Consider the following 24,410-nt stretch of genomic DNA (forward strand, 5'->3'; position numbering starts at 1 on the left):
AGTCATTATTTCTAGGTGCAGCTTTTGATAGAATTTGGGAGAATGATGTTGTTGAACTTGAAATAGGTGTATTTTGTTCTTTGGCTAACTACTTTTTTGTTTTTTAAATTTTATTTTTTGATGATTTTTACATAGTTGATTAGGATGTGAATGGTTGAGGGCTAGAGGAAAGTGAGTGAGACCATTGTTGCCACATTCTCTTTTTTCCTTCCTGTATCTGGGGGAAAGAGGGAAATGAGGGGAGAGGCTACGCTCAACCTCCCAACACCACCCCAGGGTCCCCAATGTGGGACATGCTGTGAGCGCACTGCTCAGGTGGTTTTGATAGTACAACAGTTTTGAGTTGCTGTCAGTCCCACCACTCCAGTCACGATGAAATCTCTAGAATCTACTGGCTGACATAATCCACTTTAGAGTCTCCATTTTTCCAGATATTCACTACCAACGCTTAGTTGCGGTAGTTGATCAATTTGTTCTATCCTTCGTCCTCTGTTATGGTACCAGGTGTGCTCTGCAGGCTCCAGTGTACTGCCCTATCCTCCATGTGCAACTGGATATACTGTCCACTACTCCATCTAAGACACTGAGGAGGCCTAACTCTTAACACGTGCACTCCACAGTCAGACCATGGAACCTGCAGTTCTCTCCATGGTTGGAGTTCTGAGTCCAGCAGTTCAGTTGGGGAGAAATTGCCAAAGAAACCTCATGTGAGGTGATCCCAGACCTGGTTCCTTGTGTGCATACCAATACAGGGTCCGACACAGTGTGTTACTCAGATCAACCTACATATACACTGGTAGTTGGAATTGCTGGGTCACTTGTCTCCAGTCTTGTCTTCTATACAAACCAATGGGTGTTTGGAGTCCAACATGATCCTGCGCACAAACATTTGGCCCTCACGCAGACCAGTGGGATCTGCAACCTAGTCTGGTGGAAGAGACCCGCAGTAACCCCTACCAGGCTTGCGCCGTACCCTGGTTACTGTACTTGCCAGTATGTACAGCAGACTTGTCCAGTCTGTCCCACATCCCATTCAGCTCTCAATGTCAATTGAGAGCTGAATGTCCATTGACATTGAGAGCCTAATTGAACCCAACCAGCCCCACCATCCTGACCACACACCTGCTGGCAGGTACCACTCTCTGTCTGGCCACTCCTTCTCCTCTGTCCTGTTTCTCATGCTCACCAGTGGGTTTGGCAACCCAAGAAGGAGGTGCCCACTGTTTCCCTACTGGGCCAACCCACTCCCCGTGCATGCACTCTCCAGGAGGTTCTGCAGTTTAACTTGACAGAATATGTCCCCCCATGCCAGCATCTGTCAGCTGATGCTGCAGCAAAGGCCAACCACCTACACTGCCTCTCCCACTCTGGCTTATGCATGTACAGAACATATACAAAGCATGATAGAGCCCTTCCAACTCACATACAAGCCACTAGGTGTTGTAACCCTGCCCAACCTGATTTAGCCCCAGTCCCAACTCTCTCGCTCTCCAGTGGGAACAGTGGTCAGCAGAGGAGCCCCATGCAGCCCCCTTACTGGGTTGGCCCCCACAAGCCCCCCAGGTCTCATGTGTGTGGGTTGTGCACTGAAGTTCAGTCTGGCATGGCCTTGCTTTACCTTGGCATTTGCCAGTGGGTGCTGTAGCATTGCTGGGCCCGGCCCACACAATTCCAGCTCATGCTGGTGGGGGCTGCTTGGCTAATGATTTTTTTTTTTTTTTTTTTTTTAAGATTTATTCTGGGCCTGGCATGATAGGCTAGTGGCTAAAGTCCTCGCCTTACATGTGCCAGGATCTCAAATGGGTGCTGGTTCTAATCCCAGTGGCCCCACTTCCCAACCAGCTCTCTGCTTGTGGCCTGGGAAAGCAGTCGAGGATGACCCAAAGCCTTGGGACCCTGCACCCGTGTGGGAGACCTGGAGGAGGCTTCGGGCTACTGGCTTTGGATAGGCTCAGCTCTGGCCATTGCAGCCGAGAGTTAGAGAGATTGAGAGACAATCTTCCATCTCTGTTTACTTCCCAAATGGCTGCAACTGCTATGACTGGACCAAACTAAAGCCAGGAGTCTGGAGCCTCTTCCAGGTCTCACGCATGGGTGCACGGGCCAAAGCACTTGGGCCATCCTCCACTGCTTTCCCGTGTACATTAACAGTGACCTGGATCAGAAGTGCAACAGCCAAAACTGAAACTGGTACCCTTATGGGATGCCTGGGTTGCAAGCAGAGGTTTTCCCCACTACCTGAGAATGCTGGCCCCAAATAACTTAACCTAATTCAGTTTAGAGTAGAAGGATTTCAGGATGCACAATTGTTGACTAGGTGGAATTCACTATATACTTAACATCTGTGGAAGAAATCCTCCTGTGTTAATTGTAAGTTTCCTGCATATATGAAATGGAAATGGTTGTTTTCAGATATATCAGATAATAGATATTTCTTTGTAAGAAACTTTTCTAAATGAACCTATGTATGAGCTTCAAAAGTTATTTATGAATTAGAGACCTCTGAAGCGAAGTGCTTAATAACTCTGTATGGTAAATGTAAAGATAACTCTAGATGAGCAATTATAACAATGACTGTTTAATTTTCTAGTAAAGGTTTAACTTACTTTAAGCCTGAAACGTGTGAGGTGTAATGACAAGGGCTATTTCTGAGCCCTTGTAGAAATTACAGATTGCCACAAGCATTTTTATATTCTTCCCTTTTAGGTAACGGTGCATAATCCAGAGAATCAGAGCTATTTGATAGCGTATAAAGATTCACAACTCATTATTTCATCAGCTAAGTAAGTGTTTCTAAAATCTCATGTGTATTTCAAATACCTGGATTAAGCATAAAGGAAAAGAGATTGTAATACTGTCTTCATAAAATGATCTGTGATTTGGAGTATAATACAGATCAAAAGGAATATAGATTCTGGAACTATAGGAGCTGGTATGGGTTCCAGCTTTGGAACTTCAACTTTAAGTTACCCTGGATAAGTCACTCATTACTTCCATGCCCCCATCCCTCTTTTGATAGCATCATATTGTCATATTAACATTTTTGTGTCTGCCACCTAGGGTTATTAGGATAAAACGAGCATTTTTATGTATGTATGTGTGTTAATGTGTATGATGTATATTAAGATGTGTATTGAATAATATGTACAAACTTAGAGTATTTTAAAATGTCTCATGTATGATATGTAGTTTATACTAATGAGCTGAATTAGTCTAAAGCCTACAACAGGAAATACTCAGGGTTAGTCCTTTTATGTGTTGTATGTGAACTCTTGGAGCCCTCTTTCTCTGCCCTTCATTTGTACCTGTTTTCAGATCTACATATGCAGCCTGTCCGCTTCCGTAGGCTGCTGCACCCACCCTTCATCACAATTAGGCCAGGGCTGTTACCATGGTGCAAGGTGTCTCCAGGCCTGCTTCTTTCTTGCTGCAGCAACCTCCTTCCCAATGTCTCTGTCCTAGTTTTTAGTGCCTCTGTCCTACTTCTCTGACCTATAGGCCCTCCTGCACACAACCACTGGAAGTTAACTTTCTCCAGATCCCTGTTTTGACAAAAAAAAATCTATAATTTCAAATCTCTGATTTCTTACTGCCTTTGCATATATGTCCAGTGTCCTTATCAAATGCAGTAGGACTTAACTGCCCATTGCAATTCGAGTCTAGCTTGTGTCATTTCTCCTTTGACCCATTTTGAAGAATGTCAAACATAGATGAAGTAGAGAAAACACTGTGTTTACATTAATGAACATGTTGTTCAGGCTAAATCATTCTCAGTTACAGCCAGTCATTTCTATCTTTAGCGACATCTCCTTCCCCTCACCTAATTTTGAAATAAATCTAGATGTCATATTTTATTCATAAAATCTCTTGTTTGTAATCTAAAGGAAAAGGAATTTTTTTGAAAATATACAATACTATTTTTATACCGTGTAAACTCAAAATACAGTTTGCACGATTCATTTTCAAATTTCGATTAGTCTCAGAAGTTGCCAATGATTTAAAAAAAATTTTTTTCTTAAAATGGTTTTTAATTTGTAGTTTCTTTTTCACCTTTTTGTGTTTCATTTCAAAAATTTGTCACATTTAACTTCAACATATGCATTCTAGTTTTAATCTCCCTTACCAAAGAATATTCTTATCAATAAAATGTTTGATTTTTTTTGCTAATCTCTACTTCCTTTTAATTATAATATCTCTGTACAGATATTTTGTAACCCATAATGCTAGAGTCCAGGCCAAAGCCCCTGGACGTCAGGGTGTGAGCTAGTCAACCCCCAGAGAACGACAAAGAGTCTCACTGATAATGCAAACAGCAAATACAGTTTATTGTGCCAGCATGCTGGGGCCAGACCGCACTTGGGACACACAGGCCAGCCAAACAGGGCGGTCGGACCCCAAATGAGCCCAAGATTATATAGGCCCTTTTGGGCTGGGAAATAACATCAAAAGTAACAACCTTAGACATGTTAATTTTTTATGGCCTAGGCACAGGGAGCCTGTTCTGTTCCCATACCCACTGTCTTTATGGCTCATCCCATTCTCACACCCTTAGCTTCCTCCTGTTCCTGGGACCGGAGAAGAATTGCGTTCTTACGTCCCCTGCCCCGCCTCCCCGCACCTGGGTTCACAGAGTTGCAAGGCAGCAAAGAACAGATTTATCGCTAAAGCGGAATCCTCCCAAAGTCCGGGCACCTCCTGGCCTAGCAAAGTAGCAGTTTTCTCCAGCACAAGGGAATCTCACACTGCCCAACAAAAACATTCTGTTCTAGCATACTAATACACTATCATAGCATTTACCTATATTCTAACAATAACAGATGTCTTATAAATGGAGATCTTTAATATGACAGGTTTCAGCTCTTTTGCTAAATTAGAAAGTGAAGTTCAGATTTCCTAGAAGTGACATTAGTTAGAGACCAGAGTTAACATGTTTGTGAAAGACCACTCCTGGCATTTTTATAGTTTTTCAGTAGAATTGTGATATATATAGATTGCATATTGAGAGATTATGTGGTAAATGTTAACATCCCCTCAGAAACCACAGTTTAGTTCAGTGTTGCTAGACAGTCAAGTTACCCATATGCCCAGCATATTCAAACATCAGGAAAGAATACGTTATAAAAAATACTTCCTAATCAAAAGATTCCAAGATGCTAGAAACCTTAGGAATTTCCTAGTACTTCAGAGAGTAGTTAGAAATAGATGAAGTAGGGAACTGATAAGGGTTTTGTATAGTGTTTACTATTTGGAGAGTCAGTTGACTAAATCAGCTTACTGAATTTGTGGCGCACTTAAAGAAGTGAGTGGGTTTGACAATGTTAAGCATGCCTGAGTGCAGCCCATGCTGTTATACGGCTCTCAGGAGACAGAGCACCTTGAAAGATTTCAAATTATAAATGAATTAGTCAAATACATATCTTGTACCCATTTTTTTTATTATGTAATACTGAGATGTATAGCATTTTTCTTCCTGCTAAGACCTAAATGAAAATACATGAATGAGATTTAGAAGTGTGTAAAGTTTATTGGTAAAGGTTTATTCTGTTTGGGGAATCATCGTGGTCTGCATGTGCTGGAGAGATGGGTAAAATCAGGGGCAACTCCAGGAAATAGCTTACAGTGGCAGGTAAGGGCAGTACAGATGGAAACTTAGGTTGTGAGAAGTCTTCTAAATACGTTTTTTTCATGAAATTTAAAACCTAAAGATTGACGTATTTGATACACTATTGAATAGTTAGCACATTGCAACTTTTAGAAGAGAAAAAGTTAGTAGAAGTCAAGTTAGTCTGTTGGTATGAGTTTTGTTGTCTGTTGTAATAGTGTAAGTTTCACTGTTTCTCAAGAGCATTGCAGCATTGTGAAGAGCTGATCCAGCAGTATAACCGCGCTGAGAACAGCATCTGCATAGGTGACAACAAGCCTCTGCCTCACCAGAATGTGACGAACCACGTGGGCAAAGCCGTGGAAGACTGCATGAGGGCCATCATCGGGGTGTTGCTCAACTTGACCAATGATAATGGTGTGTGATGCAGTATTCATATTTTGTCACTGGAAAATTGCATGAGCATGCTTTCAGAAAGTTGGTGGAGGGGTAGTAGTGATGGTACAGCTGGGAGCTCCTGCTTGGGACACCCACATCCACTGTGGAGTGCTGGGTTTGTGTCGCTGCCCCGATCCCCATAAAACTTCCTCCTGGTGCTCACTGGAGGCAGTGGCAATGGCATGAGTTGTCGGGTCCTGCCTGCTCTGTGGGAAGCCTGGATACAACTCCTGACTGTTGGCTTTGGCCTGGCCCTAGCTGTAGGCCAAGGCATTAAGGATGTGAGCATGCAAATGAACCTGTCTTTCTCTGACGTTGACTGTCTGAATTGTTACTCTGGCTCTCATGTGATTTTTTTTCTTTTTAATTTTTAAATTTTTATTCGGAAGTCAGATTTAAAGAGAGAAGGAGAGATAGAAAGATCTTCCATTTGCTAATTCATTCAAGTGGCCAGATTGAGCTAAGCTGAGACCAGGATCCAGGAGTCTCAAGCCTCTCCCAGGTCTCCCATGGGAGTGCAGGGTCCCAAGGCTTTGGGCCATCCTCTACTGCCTTCCCAGGCCACAAGCAGGGAGCTGGATGGGGAGTGGAAAGTGAGGCACCCAGAACACGAACTGGTGCCCATATGGGATCCTGGCACGTGCAAGGCTACTGTGCTGAGCCTGTCATATAAATTTTTAAAAAATTAAATGAGAAATTCAGAGTAATTGTAAAATGCACAGTACGAAAAAAAATAAATATAGGTGGAGACTGGGACTGTGGCTACCACCTGTAACATGTGCAGCCACTGATTAATATCCCCACTGCTCTACTTCTGATCCAGTTTGGTGATAATAGCCTGGGGAAAGCAGCAGAAAATTGTCCCAATATGTGGTCCTCTGCCACCCATGTGGGAGAACCTGGTGAATGAAACTCTTGGCTCCTTGCTTCAGCCTGGTCCACCCGTAGCATTGTTGCCATCTGGTTGTGAACCAGTGGATGGAAGATCTCAACTTTTTTATGTGTTTGCGTGTATGACAAGAGCATGTTCTTTTCTTGATGTGGTGATGCTTAAGTGTCATCGTGAATTGAATTAATCTTGGCAGCTTACAATGCTGATTATTTTAGAACCAGGTAATACTTTGGCACAGAAATATCAAAAATATATTTTAATGAAGGAATAGCTATATAATTCGATACCCATTTTAATAAATAGATTGTTAGTGTCCTTAGGAAGAGCCAGTGAAAATTTTCCTGTTTTCATTTGTCACTTCAGAGTGGGGCAGCACCAAAACAGGAGAGCAGGATGGCCTTATCGGCACAGCCATGAACTGTGTGCTTCAGGTTCCCAAGTACCTACCTCAGGAGCAGAGGTTCGATATCCGAGTGCTGGTGAGTCCAAACACCCCTGCGGGAGCAGCATCTTCATCTGCTTCTGAGGTGAAGCGTTGGCCTTTTAAGAAGGAATTGGTGTAATTTATGCTATTGTCTTGATGACTTCCTTATGTACATACCTGTGGCTGTTAAACAATGTGGTAACTGAAGGGGCTGATTGGAAAACGTGAGGATATCACTCTTTGGGAAGACTGGTATCTTCCATAATGGTTTTTAAGTGTCTTGCAGGTGGGAGAGCACTGATAGGATTTTTTAGTTGCTGATTAAAATTATGTGTGATGTGTTGCTTTAAGTTTTCATCTGTGATAACAAGCATTTTTTTTTTTTTTTTTTTGAACATTTTTTAGGGCTTAGGTCTGCTGATCAATCTAGTGGAGTATAGTGCTCGGAATCGCCACTGCCTGGTCAACATGGAAACTGCCTGTTCCTTCGACTCCTCCCTCTGTGCTGGAGAAGGTGATGGTTTGAGGATAGCTGGACAAGTTCATGCTGTTCAGGCTTTAGTTCAGGTAACAATTAGTTGTCTCTCCTAGTCCCTGACGCATTGCTCTGTTTTTTTATTTAGAACTTCTAAAATATGTTTTGCTAGTTAGGATAGAGAATATCTTTTGGACCTGATCAGTTCTTGAATTTTCAGTTTGTAGAATGAACCTTTATTTTGTTTTCTTTTTAAAGATTGATTTGTTTTAATTGAAAGATGTACAGAGAGGAAAAGACACAGATAGGAAGATCTCCTATCCATTGGATCACTCCCCAAATGGCTCTAATGGCTGGTGCTGAGTGAATCTGGATCTGGGAGCCAGGAACCTCCTCCAGCTTTTTTAAGCTGTCATAATCCCTCCTTAAGCATCCTTAGCAAAGGGCAAAGGCGAAACACACTTGTTCAGCGATTTTGAGCATTGTTGGTAACAAAAATAGAACTGCATTTCAACTCTGTCTTACCAGTTAACAGTGTAGAGAATTTACTTACTGGCCTGATCTCTGTCAGGGCCTTGGTAGGCCTATGGACCACAGAAGACACTGACTTGTTCCTTAGCTAGTCTGAGAAATAGCCGAGCATGGGAAAGGCTGTGGTGAGAGCATTGCCTTGAATTATTTAAGGTTGTATTTTTCCATTGTCCTGTCCTGTTCTCGCCTATGATGTTTGTGATTCAGTGTTGAAAAACAGATAAGTAATCTGTGGGCTTTTTTGTTAGGATTCAGACTTTGTTTCCAGGATTTTTGTTTGTTTTTGAAATTTTACTCTTCAGTATCTAAAATATAAAACCAGTGGAAAAAGATCTATGCTACTTAAAATAACAGTGATGGTAAATAATAACAGCAATATATTAATAATTGGTGATAGTAGACTATTATTGGCCTTCAGATGTCATTTAAGAATTCCTTTAACGCTGAAAATACTCTAAAATAATATGTTGTATATTTTTTGTTTGTGGACTTTATCAATACTCTTGAAAGAAGCATTTCTTATTTGTTACTTTAAAAAGCCTTATATTTTGAGCTCAAGGTAGATTCACAGGAATATAAAAACAGATCAAAGACTCCATTGTATACTTTGCCCGCTTTGTCTAATGTTGTGTCTCACATAACTGTTTCAGCAACAAAACGGAAAAAAGACACTGGTACATTAACAATACTTAATACTTCAGTTTTACCACTTTGAACCTACAAAGTGTGTGTAGTAGGTGTATGTGTGCGCAGTGACATGTCTTCGGTGTGTATTATCTCATGACTAGATTGATGAACTAATTGTTGCTTAAGCTACATACAGGAATAACACTGTGGAAGGATTCTTCCATGCTACCTGCTACTCAGCCCTCCACCCTTCTTGTCTCCTTAATTATCACAGATCTGTTCTCCATCTCCATAGCTGTGAATTTTTGACTGGTACAGTATATAGTTTGGGCTTAACTTTTTTCATTAAGCATGTGCCCTTGAGGTTTATCCAGATTGTTGCCTGTTTCAGTAGCTTACTGCTTTTCATTGATAGTAGATACTCCTTTGTATAGTTCTAATAGGTTTTTTATCCCAAGGGTTCTGGTCTTTGTCTTTTGAAAGTTGACATGTTCACATTGTACCTAAAGTTGAATGAAAAGTAGCCACAAATGGTCTTAAGAATTTGTTCTTGAAGGAATGGATAATTGATAGATCCAGCACCGTGCCCTACTGGCTAAATCCTCGCCTAGCATCTGCTGGGATCCCATATGGGTGCTAGTTCGTGACCTGGCTGCTCCACATCCCTTGCAGCTCCCTGCTTGTGGCCCGGAAAAGCAGTGGAGAAAAGCCCAAAGCCTTGGGACCCTGCACCTGCCAGGCAGACCGGAGGACACTCCTGGATTCGGATTGGCTCAGTTCCAGTTGTTGCAGCCACTTGAGGGAGTGTACCAGTGAAACAAAGGAACTTTTTCTCTGTTTCTCTTCCTTTCTGTGTATCTGCCTTTCCCCCCAAAACAGACATGGATCTGCTGTATTCACGTAGGGATTTATTCACAGAGGCTGTGCCCATGCCACAGTTGGTTTCAGGGGCAGCCTCAGATTATCCTGCGGTGTCTGCCTGACCTGGGCGTGTTTGGTCTACCTAACTGGCTTCCCATTGCACTCCCTGGTATAGAAGCTGCTTGTTCTTCTGGGGATCACCCTGTGTGCTAGCTTACTTTTTGTTAGGATTTGTCCTTGTTACTGGCCTGAAATTCTTGTTATTGGATTATTGTAGCTTTTGAGTGATAAATTCTGTTAAGATCAACCTTAGTACCCAAATTTTAGGCCTTGCTTTACAACGTATGTGTATAGCAACTAATTACCTTAAGAATCATTCTATGAGTATATATACATGTATTTATGTATTTGTGAATATTATTTGGTGTTGAGTCATCACCAAACACATACATCCTCTCTCCTCAGTTCATACTTCCATTAAAACTATTAAAAATTGTGTATGTCTCCTGAAACAGTAGTGAATACTCGTTTCATAATTCTTGTTAATTCTGAAGTTAGCATTTTTTTTTTTTTTAAATCAGCAATGCTTGATGCTGTGTCTTCAGAGAGTGGTCATGGTAGCTTGATCGTGTTTCCCTAAATTGTAACTATCAGGCTGTTACTCTCTTTTAATGGATTCTATCTCAAGACCTCTTTAAAAATTTGAAAATAATTGAGAATTCCAAGGCAAGATTATCTGAGTTATATCAGTAGTTACTAAATTAGAAAGGAAAGCTAATGAACATTAGTCATTAGACCAACAACCTAAGCATTTAGATTGTCAGTTCTCCAAAGCTGCACTGTGTGTACTCAAGAGAGCTGGAAAGAAGTGGGCTTACCTTTAGCTAGGAATGTTGTGAATGTTGTGTGTATGTGCCGGTCCGGGTCCTCACTCCCTGGCAGGATCTCATGCACTGTTGGATACTCGAGAACCACTCTGGGGAATTACTCATTTCCTCAAGATTCTTCCACACAGTTCTTTCAAGTTTACATACCACTCTTCTCTATACTCACGAGTCTTTGAAATTTGGCCTTTGGTTTTCTGATGCTTCTCTTTAGTTGGGAGCTTTTTCCAGTTCATGGCAGTCAGTATATAAATCCCTTGTGTGTGTTCAGCATTATAATAGCATAGAGGAAATACGTAAGAACAAGGGGTTTCTTGTGTTTCCTTGTGATTGCAGAAAAAGGCACAAGATAGAAGACTTGTTTTTCCTATGTAATAGTGTCAATAAAATAGTACTGTTGGTAGTAGAGGTCCATTTCTTCCTGATACTTTTTGCTTTTTTTCGTCAACTCTTTTAATGCCTTTAAGAGGTCATATTGCTCTCCACCTGTTGTTACCCATATAGTCCCTCCATCTAGTTTGCCTAAGTTTTTTCATTTTCTTTTCAGTGTTTTCAAGTTTTTAAGTTTTTTGCTTGAACTCACTGTCATTATTCCCCAAAGTAAGGAAAAGTACTAAAACTTTGCTTCTTGCCAGTAGTGTACCATTATTAGTAGATTATTTGAGTGGATACCAGCAGCATTTGTACTTTTGCTTTGGCTTTCAGTAGAAAGGAGGACAATCACTTTTGCTCATTATACTCTATCCTTTATAGCACACCACTTTCTTAGTGATAATATTACCATCAGAATCTCATGTTTGGGTTTCTTACTGGCTGGTACTATTTTTTTAATGATTAACATTTTTTTTTTAAACCAGCTATTCCTTGAGCGAGAACGAGCAGCCCAGTTGGCTGAGAGTAAAACAGATGAGTTAATTAAAGATGCTCCCACTACTCAGCATGATAAGAGTGGAGAGTGGCAAGAGACCAGCGGCGAAATCCAGTGGGTGTCAACTGAGAAGACCGATGGCACAGAAGAGAAGCAAAAGAAGGAGGAGGAGGATGAAGAACTTGACCTCAATAAAGGTACGCTTACTCATATAGACATCAGTGGTTTCATTTTTGGACTCAAAACATTGTCATAGGGCCCGGCGGCGTGGCCTAGCAGCTAAAATCCTCACCTTGAACGCCCCGGGATCCCATATAGGCACCGGTTCTAATCCCGGCAGCTCCACTGCCCATCCAGCTCCCTGCTTGTGGCCTGGGAAAGCACTCGAGGACGGCCAAGGCTTTGGGACCCTGCACCCGCGTGGGAGACCCAGGAGAAGTTCCAGGTTCCTGGCTTTGGATCGGCGCAGCACCGGCCGTTGCGGCTGCTTGGGGAGTGAATCATTGGACAGAGATCTTCCTTTCTGTCTCTCCTCCTCTCTGTATATCTGACTTTGTAATAAAAATAAATAAATCTTTAAAAAAGAAACATTGTCATAATGTAGCTCTTACTTGAGGGCCTCTCCAACAGTGAGGAAGTGGGGTCAGGACAAGCTGTTTCTCTTTCTGGGCCTTCTGTCCTTTATTCACCTTTGTGGAGAAAAGCAGCTAAACAGCATGGTTTTCCTAGTTTTGAAAGTTTGAGATTATTTTTTCAACATCACTTCAAATAGATCTTGCACCACAAGTTACAGTAATAGTTTTCAAAGGGTAAGTACTGGGTACAGATGTACAGGAAATACATTTGTAATATATGATTAAAATATTGAGTAAGTTCTTTTTTTGTGTTTAAGTAAAATGATGCATTTACTTGAAAAGCAAATGCACAGCAAGAAATCTTCCATCTGCTGATTCTCTCCCCAAATGGCCATAGCCTATAAGATTTGACCAGACCAAAGCAAGAGCTTGGAATTCCATCCAGGTCTCCTAACCTGAGTGCCAGGGGCCCCAGTCCCAGTACTTGTACTGTCTGAAGTGAACCAGCAGGACTCAAATCAGCAATCATAGGAGATGCAGTAATTGCAGACGGCAGCTCAACTCAGCATGCCACATTGGCCATCCTGGAGTATCTACTACTATTAGGAATTGCAATGCTTGGTCTATATTTGTGCTTCCTTAAAATTGTGAGATTTAAATACTGTCTCACTTCTCTTGACAAGGAAGCAAGCTCATCAGTGTTTGATTCTGAAACTCTTCTGATACCTATTCCTTCCCATATTTAATGCTGTAGGGCTTGCAAGTGTAAGAAATGGTTATGGGTTAATGGTAACTTCTCAGCTTTACTAAGTTTCCATGTTTCCTTTAGCACAATGTTTTTGGTTGGTTAACAGTCTTTTATAAAAATGTCTTCTGGGCGGTCTTGTGGCACACTGGGTTAAGATGCCTAAATCCTATTTTGGATTGCCTAGGATTGAGTCTTGGTTGCTCCTATTCTTGGTTCCTCCTATTCTTGTTCAGCTTCTTCTGCTAGTGTACCCTGGAGGCAGCAGATAATGATGGCAAGTGCTTCTACAAAGCGTGGAGGAGACCCGATCCCAGCTCCTGGCTTAAACCTGACCCCTGTTGAGGATATCTGGGGAGTGAACCATTGGATGCAAGATATCTCTCTGTGTCTGTCTGTGTATCTTCCTCTTTGAGTTTGAGATGTAATTTATATTATACATTGAGGAAATAATTTCTTTTGAAGTGAATAATTCAGTGGTTTTCAGTATATTCACAGAGTTGTACAACTGTTACCATTACCTAGTTCCAGACATTTCTATCAGCCTTAACAGACATTGAGTTTCTGTTTCTGGATTTGCTTATTTGGGGTGTTTCATTTAAAAGAAACTGTGCAATCTGTGGTTGTTTGTGACTGACGTTCTGTTTTAAAGATTTCTTTACTTTTATTGAAAAGTCAGATTTACGCGAGAAAGATCTCCCATCCACTGGCTCACTCCCCAAGTGGCTGCAACAGCTAGAGCTGAGCCAATCAAAAGCCCGGAGCCAGGAGCTATAGCTATCCCCCAGGTCAACCACACAGGTGCAGGGTCCCAAGGCTTTGGGCCATCCTTGACTGCTTTCCCAGGACACAGCAGGGAGCTGGATGGGAAGTGGAGCAGTTGGGACACAAACTGGTTCCCCTATGGGATCCTGGCACATACAAGGCGAGGACTTTAGCCACTAGGCTACTGTGCCAGGCCCAGGAATGTATTTTTATGCTCTGCATTGTGTGTTAGTACCTGCTGGTGTTGCTTGTTTACATAACCCAGTAGTCCATTATATCTTCAATGCCACATTTTTTACCCATTTGTCCATTGATGGGCATTTGGATTGATTATATTTTTTTGACTATTTTGAATAATGCATTGAATAGCTGTAGAAATATATCTTTTCATTTCTCGTGGATATATAGGTTTAGAATTGCTGGGTAAATGTTAATTCTATGTTTAATGTTTTAAGAAAATGCCCCAATTTTTTTTTCTCCATTGTGTCTGTTAGCCATTCTGCATTGCTACATTGGAGTCAGCCATGTATAAGTGATAGTTTCTCCATATCTTCATTAAGTGTCTGGAAAATGTGCTTGTGGTCACATTGGTGGATGTGAAGTAGTGTCACGCTATGGTTTGATTTCTCTAATCATTGTGGGGCATCTCTGTGTCTTGTTCTTCCACATATATTCTTGGAAGAAATGTCTGTTCAAATGCTTTGTCCAGTTTTTAAATGTTTCTTTCTGTTGAAAGAATTCTTTGTGTTGGGGCTGACTTTGAGGCATATAGGAATGAAAGCTGCTTGTGATGCTAGCATCCTCTGTGGGGGCTGGGTTGTGTCCTGGCTGCTTCACTTGGATCCAACAAAAAACAGAAGATGGCCCAAGTTCTTGGACCCTGCTTCCACGTGGGAGACCCTGACGAATCTCCTGACTTCTGCTTGGTCCAACCCTGGCCAGTGCAGCCATCCAGGGGAGTGAACCGCAGAGGGAAAAATGTCAGTTTCTGTTTCCGTCTCCCTCCCCCAAGCCCCCCAGCACCTCCTCCTCCTCCTTTCTCTTCGTAACTCTTCCAAGTAATGTTGTTTTTTTTTTAACTTCATAGCACACTTTTTTTTTTTTTTAAGATTTATTTATTTTTATTACGAAGTCAGATACACAGAGAGGAGAGACAGAGAGGAAGATCTTCCGTCCAATGATTCACTCCCTAAGTAGCCGCAATGGCCGGTGCTGCACTGATCCGAAGCCGGGAACCTGGAACTTCTTCCGTGTCTCCCACGCGGGTGCAGGGTCCCAAGCCCCTGGGCTGTCCTTCACTGCTTTCCCAGGCCACAAGCAGGGAGCTGGATGGGCAGTGGAGCTGCCGGGATTAGAACTGGCGCCTATGTGGGATCCCGGGGCGTTCAAGGTGAGGACTTTAGCTGCTAGGCCATGCCGCCGGGCCCCATAGCACACTTTTTTAATGATATCTGTTGCAGCGTGAAAGCTTTAGCTGTAAAGTTTGTGGTTTTGGCATTACATCTGAGTCCCTAATCCATGTTGAGTCAATTTTTGTTAATTTTACGCAATCCTATTGTCCTGGCACCAGTTGTTTATGTTTAGTAGTTTTGAAGAAAAGAGAACAAAATACTTGGTTGTGTGAGCTTTGTGTTATTGTGCTGCTAAAACTCTTTCTTTTAATGCCCTCAGCCCTTCAGCATGCTGGCAAACACATGGAGGATTGCATCGTGGCCTCCTACACAGCACTGCTCCTCGGCTGTCTCTGCCAGGAGAGTCCAGTAAGTAAATGATGCATGGTTGTCTTCACTGCACTGTGGCAGCTTCGTTTCATTGATAGTTTTTGGCTGATTTTAGGGTTGTTTCTTCCCCATGGAATAAAATGGCAAGAAAAGAAATGAAAGTCTAACATTTCCAGTATTTTTCTTGAAGTTCCTTAAGTATTTTTTTTTTAACACACTAAACTAGGTACGTGTGTGTATGTTCTGATGATTTGTCCTGATTGGTGAACCAATCTATTTAGATGCCTTTGGTTGGAGCAGATAGTGGTGACAGTGCATGCAGAACCTGGACTCAGGTGTCTCCAGCAACATGACTGTGTTATCTCGGTCCTATCTCCGTGAGGCCTTCAGCTTTCAAACCTGCTCTGTCTCTGAACTACAGGCGTTTGCCCGTCCTGCTGTCTTGTACTAGCTCTTTTCATGGGTCCCAGCTGATGGTGGCCAGAGCTCTCGTCTAATGCAACAGCGTCTGGCACTGGCAGGTGCCTCTGCCCCTGTTTCCCCATTGTCACGCATCCCCAGACTCCCCCAAGTAGATTCCTGCTCATCTTGACCTACACCAGGTTGCATGCTTTTGTGTGAGCACACGCTGGTTAGAGAAACAAAATGACCATAGATTTAGGTCATTGGGGACTCTAGGAAAACTGGGAGTGTCTCTGAGTAATCAGGCTGAGTCAGCAAAGGAGTAGCTGTTTCTGTCCACTGGGAGCCTGCTGCTGTGGCAAGAGCACGGATGAGCAAGTGAGGTGGTGTGAGCTGTGTCTGAGGCACTGTGGCATTCCCTTGCAGCTGTGCTGCTGGGGGCTGTTTCTCAGCAAGTTTCCTCTAGGAGCGGGACATTCAGGTAGTAGGAGTGAGCTGCGGTATACTCTGTAGTAGGGTGGTGTGCTTCAGTGGGAAGTGTGAGCCCTCCACGGCTTGCAGGATTGGGGAGAAGTATTGTGAAGAATAGTGAATGGCTTCACTCAAGGATGGACTCAGGCCTGCCCTTTGTCCCTTAGAGGCTCTGTCTGCCACCTGTATTTCCTGATTTTTGCCATCACATTCTCTGGGTTATAGGCCTCCTGCTGCCCACTTCCAGTGGTCTGAGTCCTATGTATTTTTTAATCAGTCCTTTCTGTCCCTTTCATAGTTTTAGTCAACTTCAAGGTACTGTAAACCAGCCTTTTCCCAGTGGCTGCTATGGAGGCCCTGTGTAAACTTTGTCCTCTTTTGCTATAACCTCTTTAGTTCAGTGACTGATTTCAAGGGGAAATGAGAAACATCTGTGATGTGTGATGGAAAGGAGGAAAGGGTTGGTTATCTGAGCCATCTTTTCCACGTTAATTCCTATTCCTGTTTGTCTGTATCTCTCTTGTGTCTAAACAAGTCATATGGGTAAGTTGTGGACTATTTAGTGAATTCATTGAGCCCCAGCTGTATTTGTTATTTTGGAGATCCTTATGATTAACCAAAAAGCTAGCTGGCCGGCACACCACAGATGTAAAGAAAATAGGCTCGTCCAGAGTGTCTGTGTGAGACTGGAAAGTAGCACCTGCTGCTGGGAATCGAGGGATTCGTGTTGCACAAACAGTGTAGGCGTTGGTGCTCATCGTCTGGGCATGTGACGCTCGTCTCCTGCCGTTTCTACCTGCCCTCTTGACTCCCTCTGTGCCTGCAATTGTACACTCTGCGTCGGCACCAGACTTCTCTGTCCTCCTAGCATGCTCCTTGAATTATTTTTTCCCAAGCAGGGCTTGCTGTTTCATGCCTTTTCTTTCTGTACCTGCTGCATGCTGTGAAGCACAGTACTATTCATTGTCCTCTCTGTTGCGTTCTGTAGTATGTCGCTCAGAACAGATTTGCTTTGAAATAGTGAGGACTTTTTTTGTGTAAAATAAGGGCTAGGCATCCATTCTGCACCACACAGTTACACCGTGCTGAGCAGGAGGCGCCAGAGCCATCACTCTACCCACCACTGTGGGCTCCTCAAAGCCGCATGCGCACGGTAGTTTCAGCAGTATTTTGTTTAGATTTTTTTTGACATTTTACTTGTATGACAGTCATGTGTTACTTGACAGAGATGCTTCCTAAGAAATGCGTTTGGACAGTTTTCATTGTGCAAACAGCCTTGGGGTGTACTCACATGGACTTAAATGGGTGCAGGTCAGTCGTTAGACACACGTCAGGAGGTGCAGCATACACAAGAGACAGAAGAACGCTGACCTAGGCATGCGACATAGTGCGCTGTACTTCTATTACTATTAGAAGGTGTACACGCTAAACATCAATTAGGAAGATAATAATTAGGGCTGGCACCATGACATGATAGGTTGAGTCTTCACATGAAATGTCAACGTCCCATATGGGTGCCAGCTCAAGTACCAGCTGCTCTGCTTCTGATCCAGCTCCCTGCTAATGGGCCTGGGAAAGCAGTGGAAGATGAACTAAGTGCTTGGCCACTACATTCACATGGGAGACCCAGATGGAGTTCCTGGCTTCCGATGGGCCCTGCTCCAGCCATTGGGGTCCCTTGGGGAGTGAACCAGAGAGGGACGATCTCCCTGTTTGTTTCTCTCCTCTCACTCTTTCTCTCTCGAATAAAAATAAATCTCTTTTTAAAAGACTTATTTATCATTTTTGGAAGGGCATATCTAGAGAGAGAAAGATACTCCATCTGCTGATTCACTCCCCAAAGGGCCCCCGTGACTGGAGCTGAGTCTATCTAAAGCCAGGAGCCGAGAGCTTCCTCCGGGTCTCCCATGTGGGTACAGAATCCCAGGGCTTTGGGCCGTCCTCTACAGCTTTCCCAGGCCATAAGCAGGGAAGCTGCATCACAGGTGGAGCAGCCATATGGGGTACCGGCACTTGTAGGTGGAGGATTAGGCATTGAACCTTTGCAGCAGCCCCCAAAATAAGTAAATCTTAAAAAAAAGAGTACATATTAAAAACAAACAGTAACATAGTGATGTGTGATAAGGGGGTCACACAGTGCATGTTATCACCTTTTTTTTTTTACTACTGGCAGCTGCGCCAGATGGAGAGCGGGGTTTTTAGTTCTGTTGCAATCTTACAAGCCCACTTTTGTGTATGACTGCAATGTCACTGTGTGATAGTTGAATGAATGTTGCTTTTTTGTAATTAAGTATCCTGTGGAGGAATTTTTTAAAAGGAATGGCACGGTTGGTAAAAATGGTCTTTTTTTTCCTTGGGATAAAAATCACATGAGAAGCTTGTTTTTTGTTTGACCTCTTGCTTTAGGTATATCTCAGAGTGCTTTCTTGTACTCTTCCTGAGGCTGTCAGGCAGTTTTTACTGTAATGAAGAGATGGTGCTTTTAACAGATTAATGTTTTCCTTAGAAAAGATTATGTGTTTATTTTATCTGCTTCTTGCTAATAACGAGGGGAAACACTTCAGTCTTCTATTTTGGCGGCTCCCGATAATCTCTTTGTCATAGATGATGTTAGATCACCTTAGGGACGGTCTCCTGGTTCATTCCTGTTTTACATAACCAGTTGAATTCAGCTGTGGATCATGAGATGTTCTGTGACGTTCTGAAGTACACCTGTTCCCCCACCTCCCCTGCTCCCCAACAGTGCAGTCTGTTATTGCAGGCCTGCCCTACTCATAGACGTGAACACAGAACTCTGCCTTTCAGATAACAGATCAATCATCAAGGAAAAGTAAATGCAGTCTCTGGAGCCTTGACTGGCTTTTTCCCCCTGAGGGTGAGGTGGGCACCTTATGGAGCTCAGGTGGAGCTTCATGGACCAGGATGTTCACAGAGCTTGTGGGCACTTGCAGCCAGGAATGTGCCAAGCCCACACTGCCGCACAGATGCCATCTGATGCCTGCCAGCTGAGCAAAGTATCCTGGGTCTCTCCTCAGATCAACGTGACCACCGTGCGGGAATATCTGCCAGAAGGGGACTTCTCCATAATGACAGAGATGCTCAAAAAGTTCCTGAGCTTCATGAACCTTACGGCAAGTAACTCTCACAACAGCTGGAGGGCCTTTTATTTTAAGTACAACCCATAGACGATATTACACACTGTGCCACAATGAGTGGTTTGGTGTCTGTAGGATAGCTGTTTTATATTACGGCTCCGTGCTGCATTGTCAAAGCCACGGTTTGATCTGTGTGTGCTCTGATTTGTAGTGTTGAGTTTAGTGAATCTGAGGACTAACCCATCTTCACCTTAACACTTCCAACACTCTTCTTTGATGTTAACTGTGACTTCCTTCCCTCCTCTTACAGTGTGCTGTTGGAACAACAGGTCAGAAATCTATCTCCAGGGTGATCGAGTATTTGGAACACTGCTAGCTGCTTTACCCTTGCTTTGGGAGCTTGGTAATGCTGGAGCTATCCTTAGACAAACAACAGTCAATGGAGAAGTCCTTGGAGACGCACCAAGAACATCATCAGTACCATTCGTGTTTGGAGGTTTCAAACCATCTCTTCTTCAGGCATTCTGCATCTGCTAACTGACAGTTACTACATCAATCTGCAGCTATCAAAAATGAGGGAAAAGGTTCTGGCTGTTAACAATTCCACGCAGTATTTAAATACACTTCACTTTGGCAGAGTTTATGCCCTTCCCTTACTTTCTTGCTTTCTTCTGGCAAGTGTTTAGGGGAAAATTTGTGCTGCTGTTAGTGCAACTGCTGTGTACGTTGAGCCACTGTTGTCATGCCAGCCAGGTGCAAAGGCAGCTTAGCGACTGAGGTATCGAATGTTCTGAGGACATTCTGGACAACAGCTCAGTTCCTTTTTCAGGCTCATTTGCTTTTGCTTTTTTGTTGAATGATTCCAATCGTAAATAAAGCTTTTAATAATTTTGTGAATTTTTTTTGGTTGTTGTTCCCTGAACTACTGTCTGTATTTAAAATTAGATGGAATCCAAAGACACAAGGGATTAATAGTATATTTTTTTATTCTTGATTAGGTTTGGGTTGTTGAGCTATTTTTCACTTTTTGAGATCATGACCATATTCAATATCATGCCATACGTGTCATAGCTATAGATAACAAGAAAACAAGTAACTGTTTTGAGGGGATATTATATAAAATCATGTGCCCTGTAAAGCATTAAGCAAACTAGACAAGCCCAGGGTAGTTTACACTTACACTAGGGAGGCTCCCGAAACATGACTAACGTTTTGAGGGAGGGTCTCTAGATATATTTTGTAATGTTCAGTTCAATAAATACAAGGAAGCTAAAACACCAATGGGGAATTCACGTTTCCAGATGCATTGAATGTTCTTGTTACAGAATGACAGGATCAATTTGTAAGCGCAAAGCCTTAAATTGCTGGTTTAGAGAAGACTCTTTTGTTGTTGTCATTTTTTGTCATCATTATTATTCAGAGTCTTTTTCATAGAACAGTTGTTTGGGAAACTGGTTTGGAGAACAGAAATCACATTTTATAGATTTAATTTTATGATCTTGCAAGTGTGTCTTGTATTAATTATTGTTCAGACCACTGGTTATGACTTTTCTTCTTTTTAATCAGCTGGGCCTGATACAGGCTTTCCAGAGGTCTAGCTCATGAATACTCTTATCTCATTACACCTTTCACATAGCTTACATCCTGTTTCTTCATTGGATTTGTAAAACTTGAAGCCATAAATTGTTGAGTTTGGTGTGTATTGAGGAAAATAGCTAAAAGTCTAATTTTACCCTTTTAGACTTTAGTTATTTCCTTGTATAAAGTGACAAATCGGGGCTCTTGTATCAGTGCCAGCTGTAATGTTTTTTGATACAGTGGCTGCCTTCTATTGTCTTCCTATTTTTGATAATGCAGATTGTTGGGAAATCTATAAGGAAGTAACTGATTGCAGGCAAATTGTTTTCCTCAGCCCACCCCAACCCTTCCCTGTTGCTTTTTAAGCTTTTAAGAGCATAGTGTACCAGTGTAACTTACAAAGATGGAGACTGTATTGCCCTAAGAATAAGAGCTAACTGAGCAAACTTTTGGAAAAGCAAATCTGGAGTGATCTCTATAGAGTTAACTTAGGTAGGTAGGTTTTGTTTGATTATTTTACAGTATGTTGATATTTATTAATTAATGGATACAGGAAAAGGAATAATTTTTGGTCAAACTGAATTGTGGCAGAGGTAGGGAGGATTCTAATACATTGGGATGAGACCAGTCGGGGCCAGCTGCGTTTCTCTGTTACACTGGTAATCATTTAAGAATTGATTTACCTCAGTGTTTAACAGTTTTTTGTTTTGTTTTGTTTTTTTTAAATAATAACTAATTGTCAAGCACTGATAGAGATGCAGATTGGGTGGGGGTGGGGCGGGGTTCTTCTCTGCTGCAGTGCGTTGTGTGTTTTTAACCCTCAGAGAACTCTGTGTTTTAGGGTACTTGAGGCTGACTTGCAAATTAACTAAAGTTTTAAAGTAACCTTTTTTTCCACTGTAAATATTTCTGTAAATACTACCAGTTGGAAATTAGAACAGTAGAGTACTTTTCTGAATCCAATCCTATTTTTATTTTATACAGTATTTCTCAGCTGTGATCTTTGGAGCAAAAGCCAACGGCAGGAAAAAAAATAGTTTGTACCAGTTTCATGAAGTATGTCTTTGGGTTTTTGTAAATACTTTTAACTCGAATAAAATTGCTACTTTCAATACACATGTTGTCTTTAACATAAATCTCTTAACCAGCTTTGGCTGAAGCCAGCCCTTCAGCAGCCACCAGGCAGACACTTACTGTTTCCATGAGTACTTGGATGAAGCAGTGGATCACCTGCTTCCAGCACTGCCCTGGTCGGAGGCCTCTGCCCAGCAGTTTCCTGGGGTGCAGTGACCCAGCTCTGGCGGTTTCTTTGGCAGCCCCTCTGGATGGCCCAAGGCTTGTTTGCTTTACAGGTTTGAAAGCAGCTTTTAAATAATTTTTTCGGTTTTCTTCTCAGTTGTGGGTGTCAGGACTTCCTTCATTTTCAGAGTCCTCAACCTCTCCTTACAGCTTTTAGCCACAAAACTAGATTGAAGGATCTCTTGGGAGTTCCATCTCATCTCCCCACTTGCACGATTGGCCGAAGGATGCAGGCTTAACCTGAATCCCAGCTGTGATCTTGCTTGATAGACTTTGGCAAGATTTTTGAAACTTAACCCATTTCTCCAGCTGGAAAATAGGGCCGGCGCCTGCTTCCTAGTTGCTTAGAGTCAGTGTCCATGCAGCCGGAGTGTCCTAAGGGCCTGCTGCCGTCTGACTCTGTCCCCTGTGCTGGAAAGGCAGGATCCTGCATGGTGATGAGCAGAGACAGCTGCACGCCAGCCCTTCAACCTGCTGAAGGAGTGGGGTCTGGCTACTTCAGCAGGAAATCTCAGCCTGGTGTTCTAGCACAGGCTTTACTAATGACTAACATCGCAGTGGGAAACTGAACCAACTCAAGTGATGATGAAAATGTTGTAAACATGTATTTCATCCTTTTTTTTTTCTTTATATTGGAAGAAAGGATCAAAAGAGGTTTGCACAGTGTACTGTCAGATAAGCATCTCCTGATCCGGGATGTGTGGGTCAGTACCTTCATGTAGATTGTCTTTGAAGAAGGACATTAAGGTTTTGAGTGTTTTGCACAGACCTCTCCTGCCCTCTCTGGCTTACACATGGGCGCAGTTTGAAGGTGCCAGCACCATATGGTGGCTAAGGGGAGCCAAAAGCAAACATCTGCACAGTACTGGAACAGCCAGTCGGCTATCCAAGATCCTATCCCAGAGGGTGTGGGTAACTATGCTGTCAGGTGAGCGCTTTAACATAGTGCCATGCTGCATGGGTTGTGATAGATGTGCGTCCAGACCCCCAGGAGAAGTGAAAATGAAGTGCAGGAAAATACTTGTTGAACTAAAAGCCAGAAGAGCACACAGAATGCAATAATGAAAACCTAAACAGGGCTTGACATCCGTTATGGTTGCCAGTTCATGTGCCGGCTGCTGCACTTTGGATCCTGTTCTCTGTGACCTGGGGAAGCATCGGGTTGGCCCTAGGCCTTGAATCCCTACCTGCATGTGGGAGGCCAGGAAGAAGCTGCCAGCTCGACGTGAACAGCGTTTTGGGGAATGAACCAGCAGATGGAAGATGCCTCTCTGCCTTTAAATCATAACAGCAAAAAACTCTAAAAGTTGTCAAGTAAACCAAGACACCCCTGTGTAAGAGAGTGTAGAAGTGAAAGAATGAGCAAAGATAATGTCGTATGAACGACAGTAACAGTGTTGGACAAATTACCCATGACAACCAGGAGTGAGTGATAACAGGAGTAATAATTATGTCTTCATCTAATAGTAGAACATCTGATAAAGTATAGATAAGGACAAGAGTCAGGTTTGGCTTGGGCTTGAGTAAGAATTATAGGATTGTCCCTCCCCTTACACGCGCACATACACACACACACACGTGCACCTGCTTGAACATCATGAAGGAAACGACTCCCGTCATCTGATTTACTCTCCAGCTCGTGCGGTGGCTAGGACTGGGCCAGCTGAGGCCAGAAGCCAGGAACTTAATCTAGGTGCTCCAAGTGGGACCCGAAGACTCAAACCGTCACTGCTGCCTCTTAGGATACGCATGGACAGGAAGCTGGAGTCAGGAGCCAGAACCATGTGTCAGACTCAGGCACTGAATTTATATTCTTGAAGTATTGCAGAAAATAAAAATTACAACTGAAGACTGCACTAGTGCATTGTATAAAACATTTAAGAATTATCAGTTTTAACAGACATTCAGAAAGCAGGGACAAGAATACCTTCCAAATCAATGTGTGGGCTTTCTCATACTGCTAGTATGAAAGCCAAAAGCAAACCACAGGTAAAACAATTAGCATTTTATAAGTACAGATGCAAAATCTTTGACCATAATGTTAGAAAACCAAAAGCACTGATACATGAAAGGTAAGATACACCACAACCAAGTACAGCTTTATACAAAGTTTAATGTACAAAAATCAATAGCCTAGACTATGAACAAGGGGTCGTG

General features: G+C 42.7%; 1 protein-coding gene across 3 annotated transcripts in view; it reads left to right on the forward strand.

Annotated features, from left to right (window-relative positions):
• WAPL (WAPL cohesin release factor) overlaps window positions 1-21,675 on the forward strand; it is an 82,109-nt gene extending 60,434 nt beyond the window's left edge. For all 3 annotated transcript variants that reach the window (XM_058671931.1, XM_058671932.1, XM_058671933.1), the window contains 8 exons: window positions 2,707-2,783; window positions 5,844-6,019; window positions 7,296-7,411; window positions 7,762-7,923; window positions 11,592-11,799; window positions 15,359-15,447; window positions 19,317-19,412; window positions 19,687-21,675. In XM_058671931.1, the coding sequence (XP_058527914.1) occupies window positions 2,707-2,783; window positions 5,844-6,019; window positions 7,296-7,411; window positions 7,762-7,923; window positions 11,592-11,799; window positions 15,359-15,447; window positions 19,317-19,412; window positions 19,687-19,752 (990 nt within the window). In that variant the 3' untranslated portion in view covers window positions 19,753-21,675. The remainder of the gene's footprint in view (window positions 1-2,706; window positions 2,784-5,843; window positions 6,020-7,295; window positions 7,412-7,761; window positions 7,924-11,591; window positions 11,800-15,358; window positions 15,448-19,316; window positions 19,413-19,686) is intronic.
• The last annotated feature ends 2,735 nt before the right edge of the window (window positions 21,676-24,410 follow it).

This window comes from Ochotona princeps, chromosome 13, assembly GCF_030435755.1.
Source record: "Ochotona princeps isolate mOchPri1 chromosome 13, mOchPri1.hap1, whole genome shotgun sequence".
NCBI lineage: Eukaryota > Metazoa > Chordata > Mammalia > Lagomorpha > Ochotonidae > Ochotona > Ochotona princeps.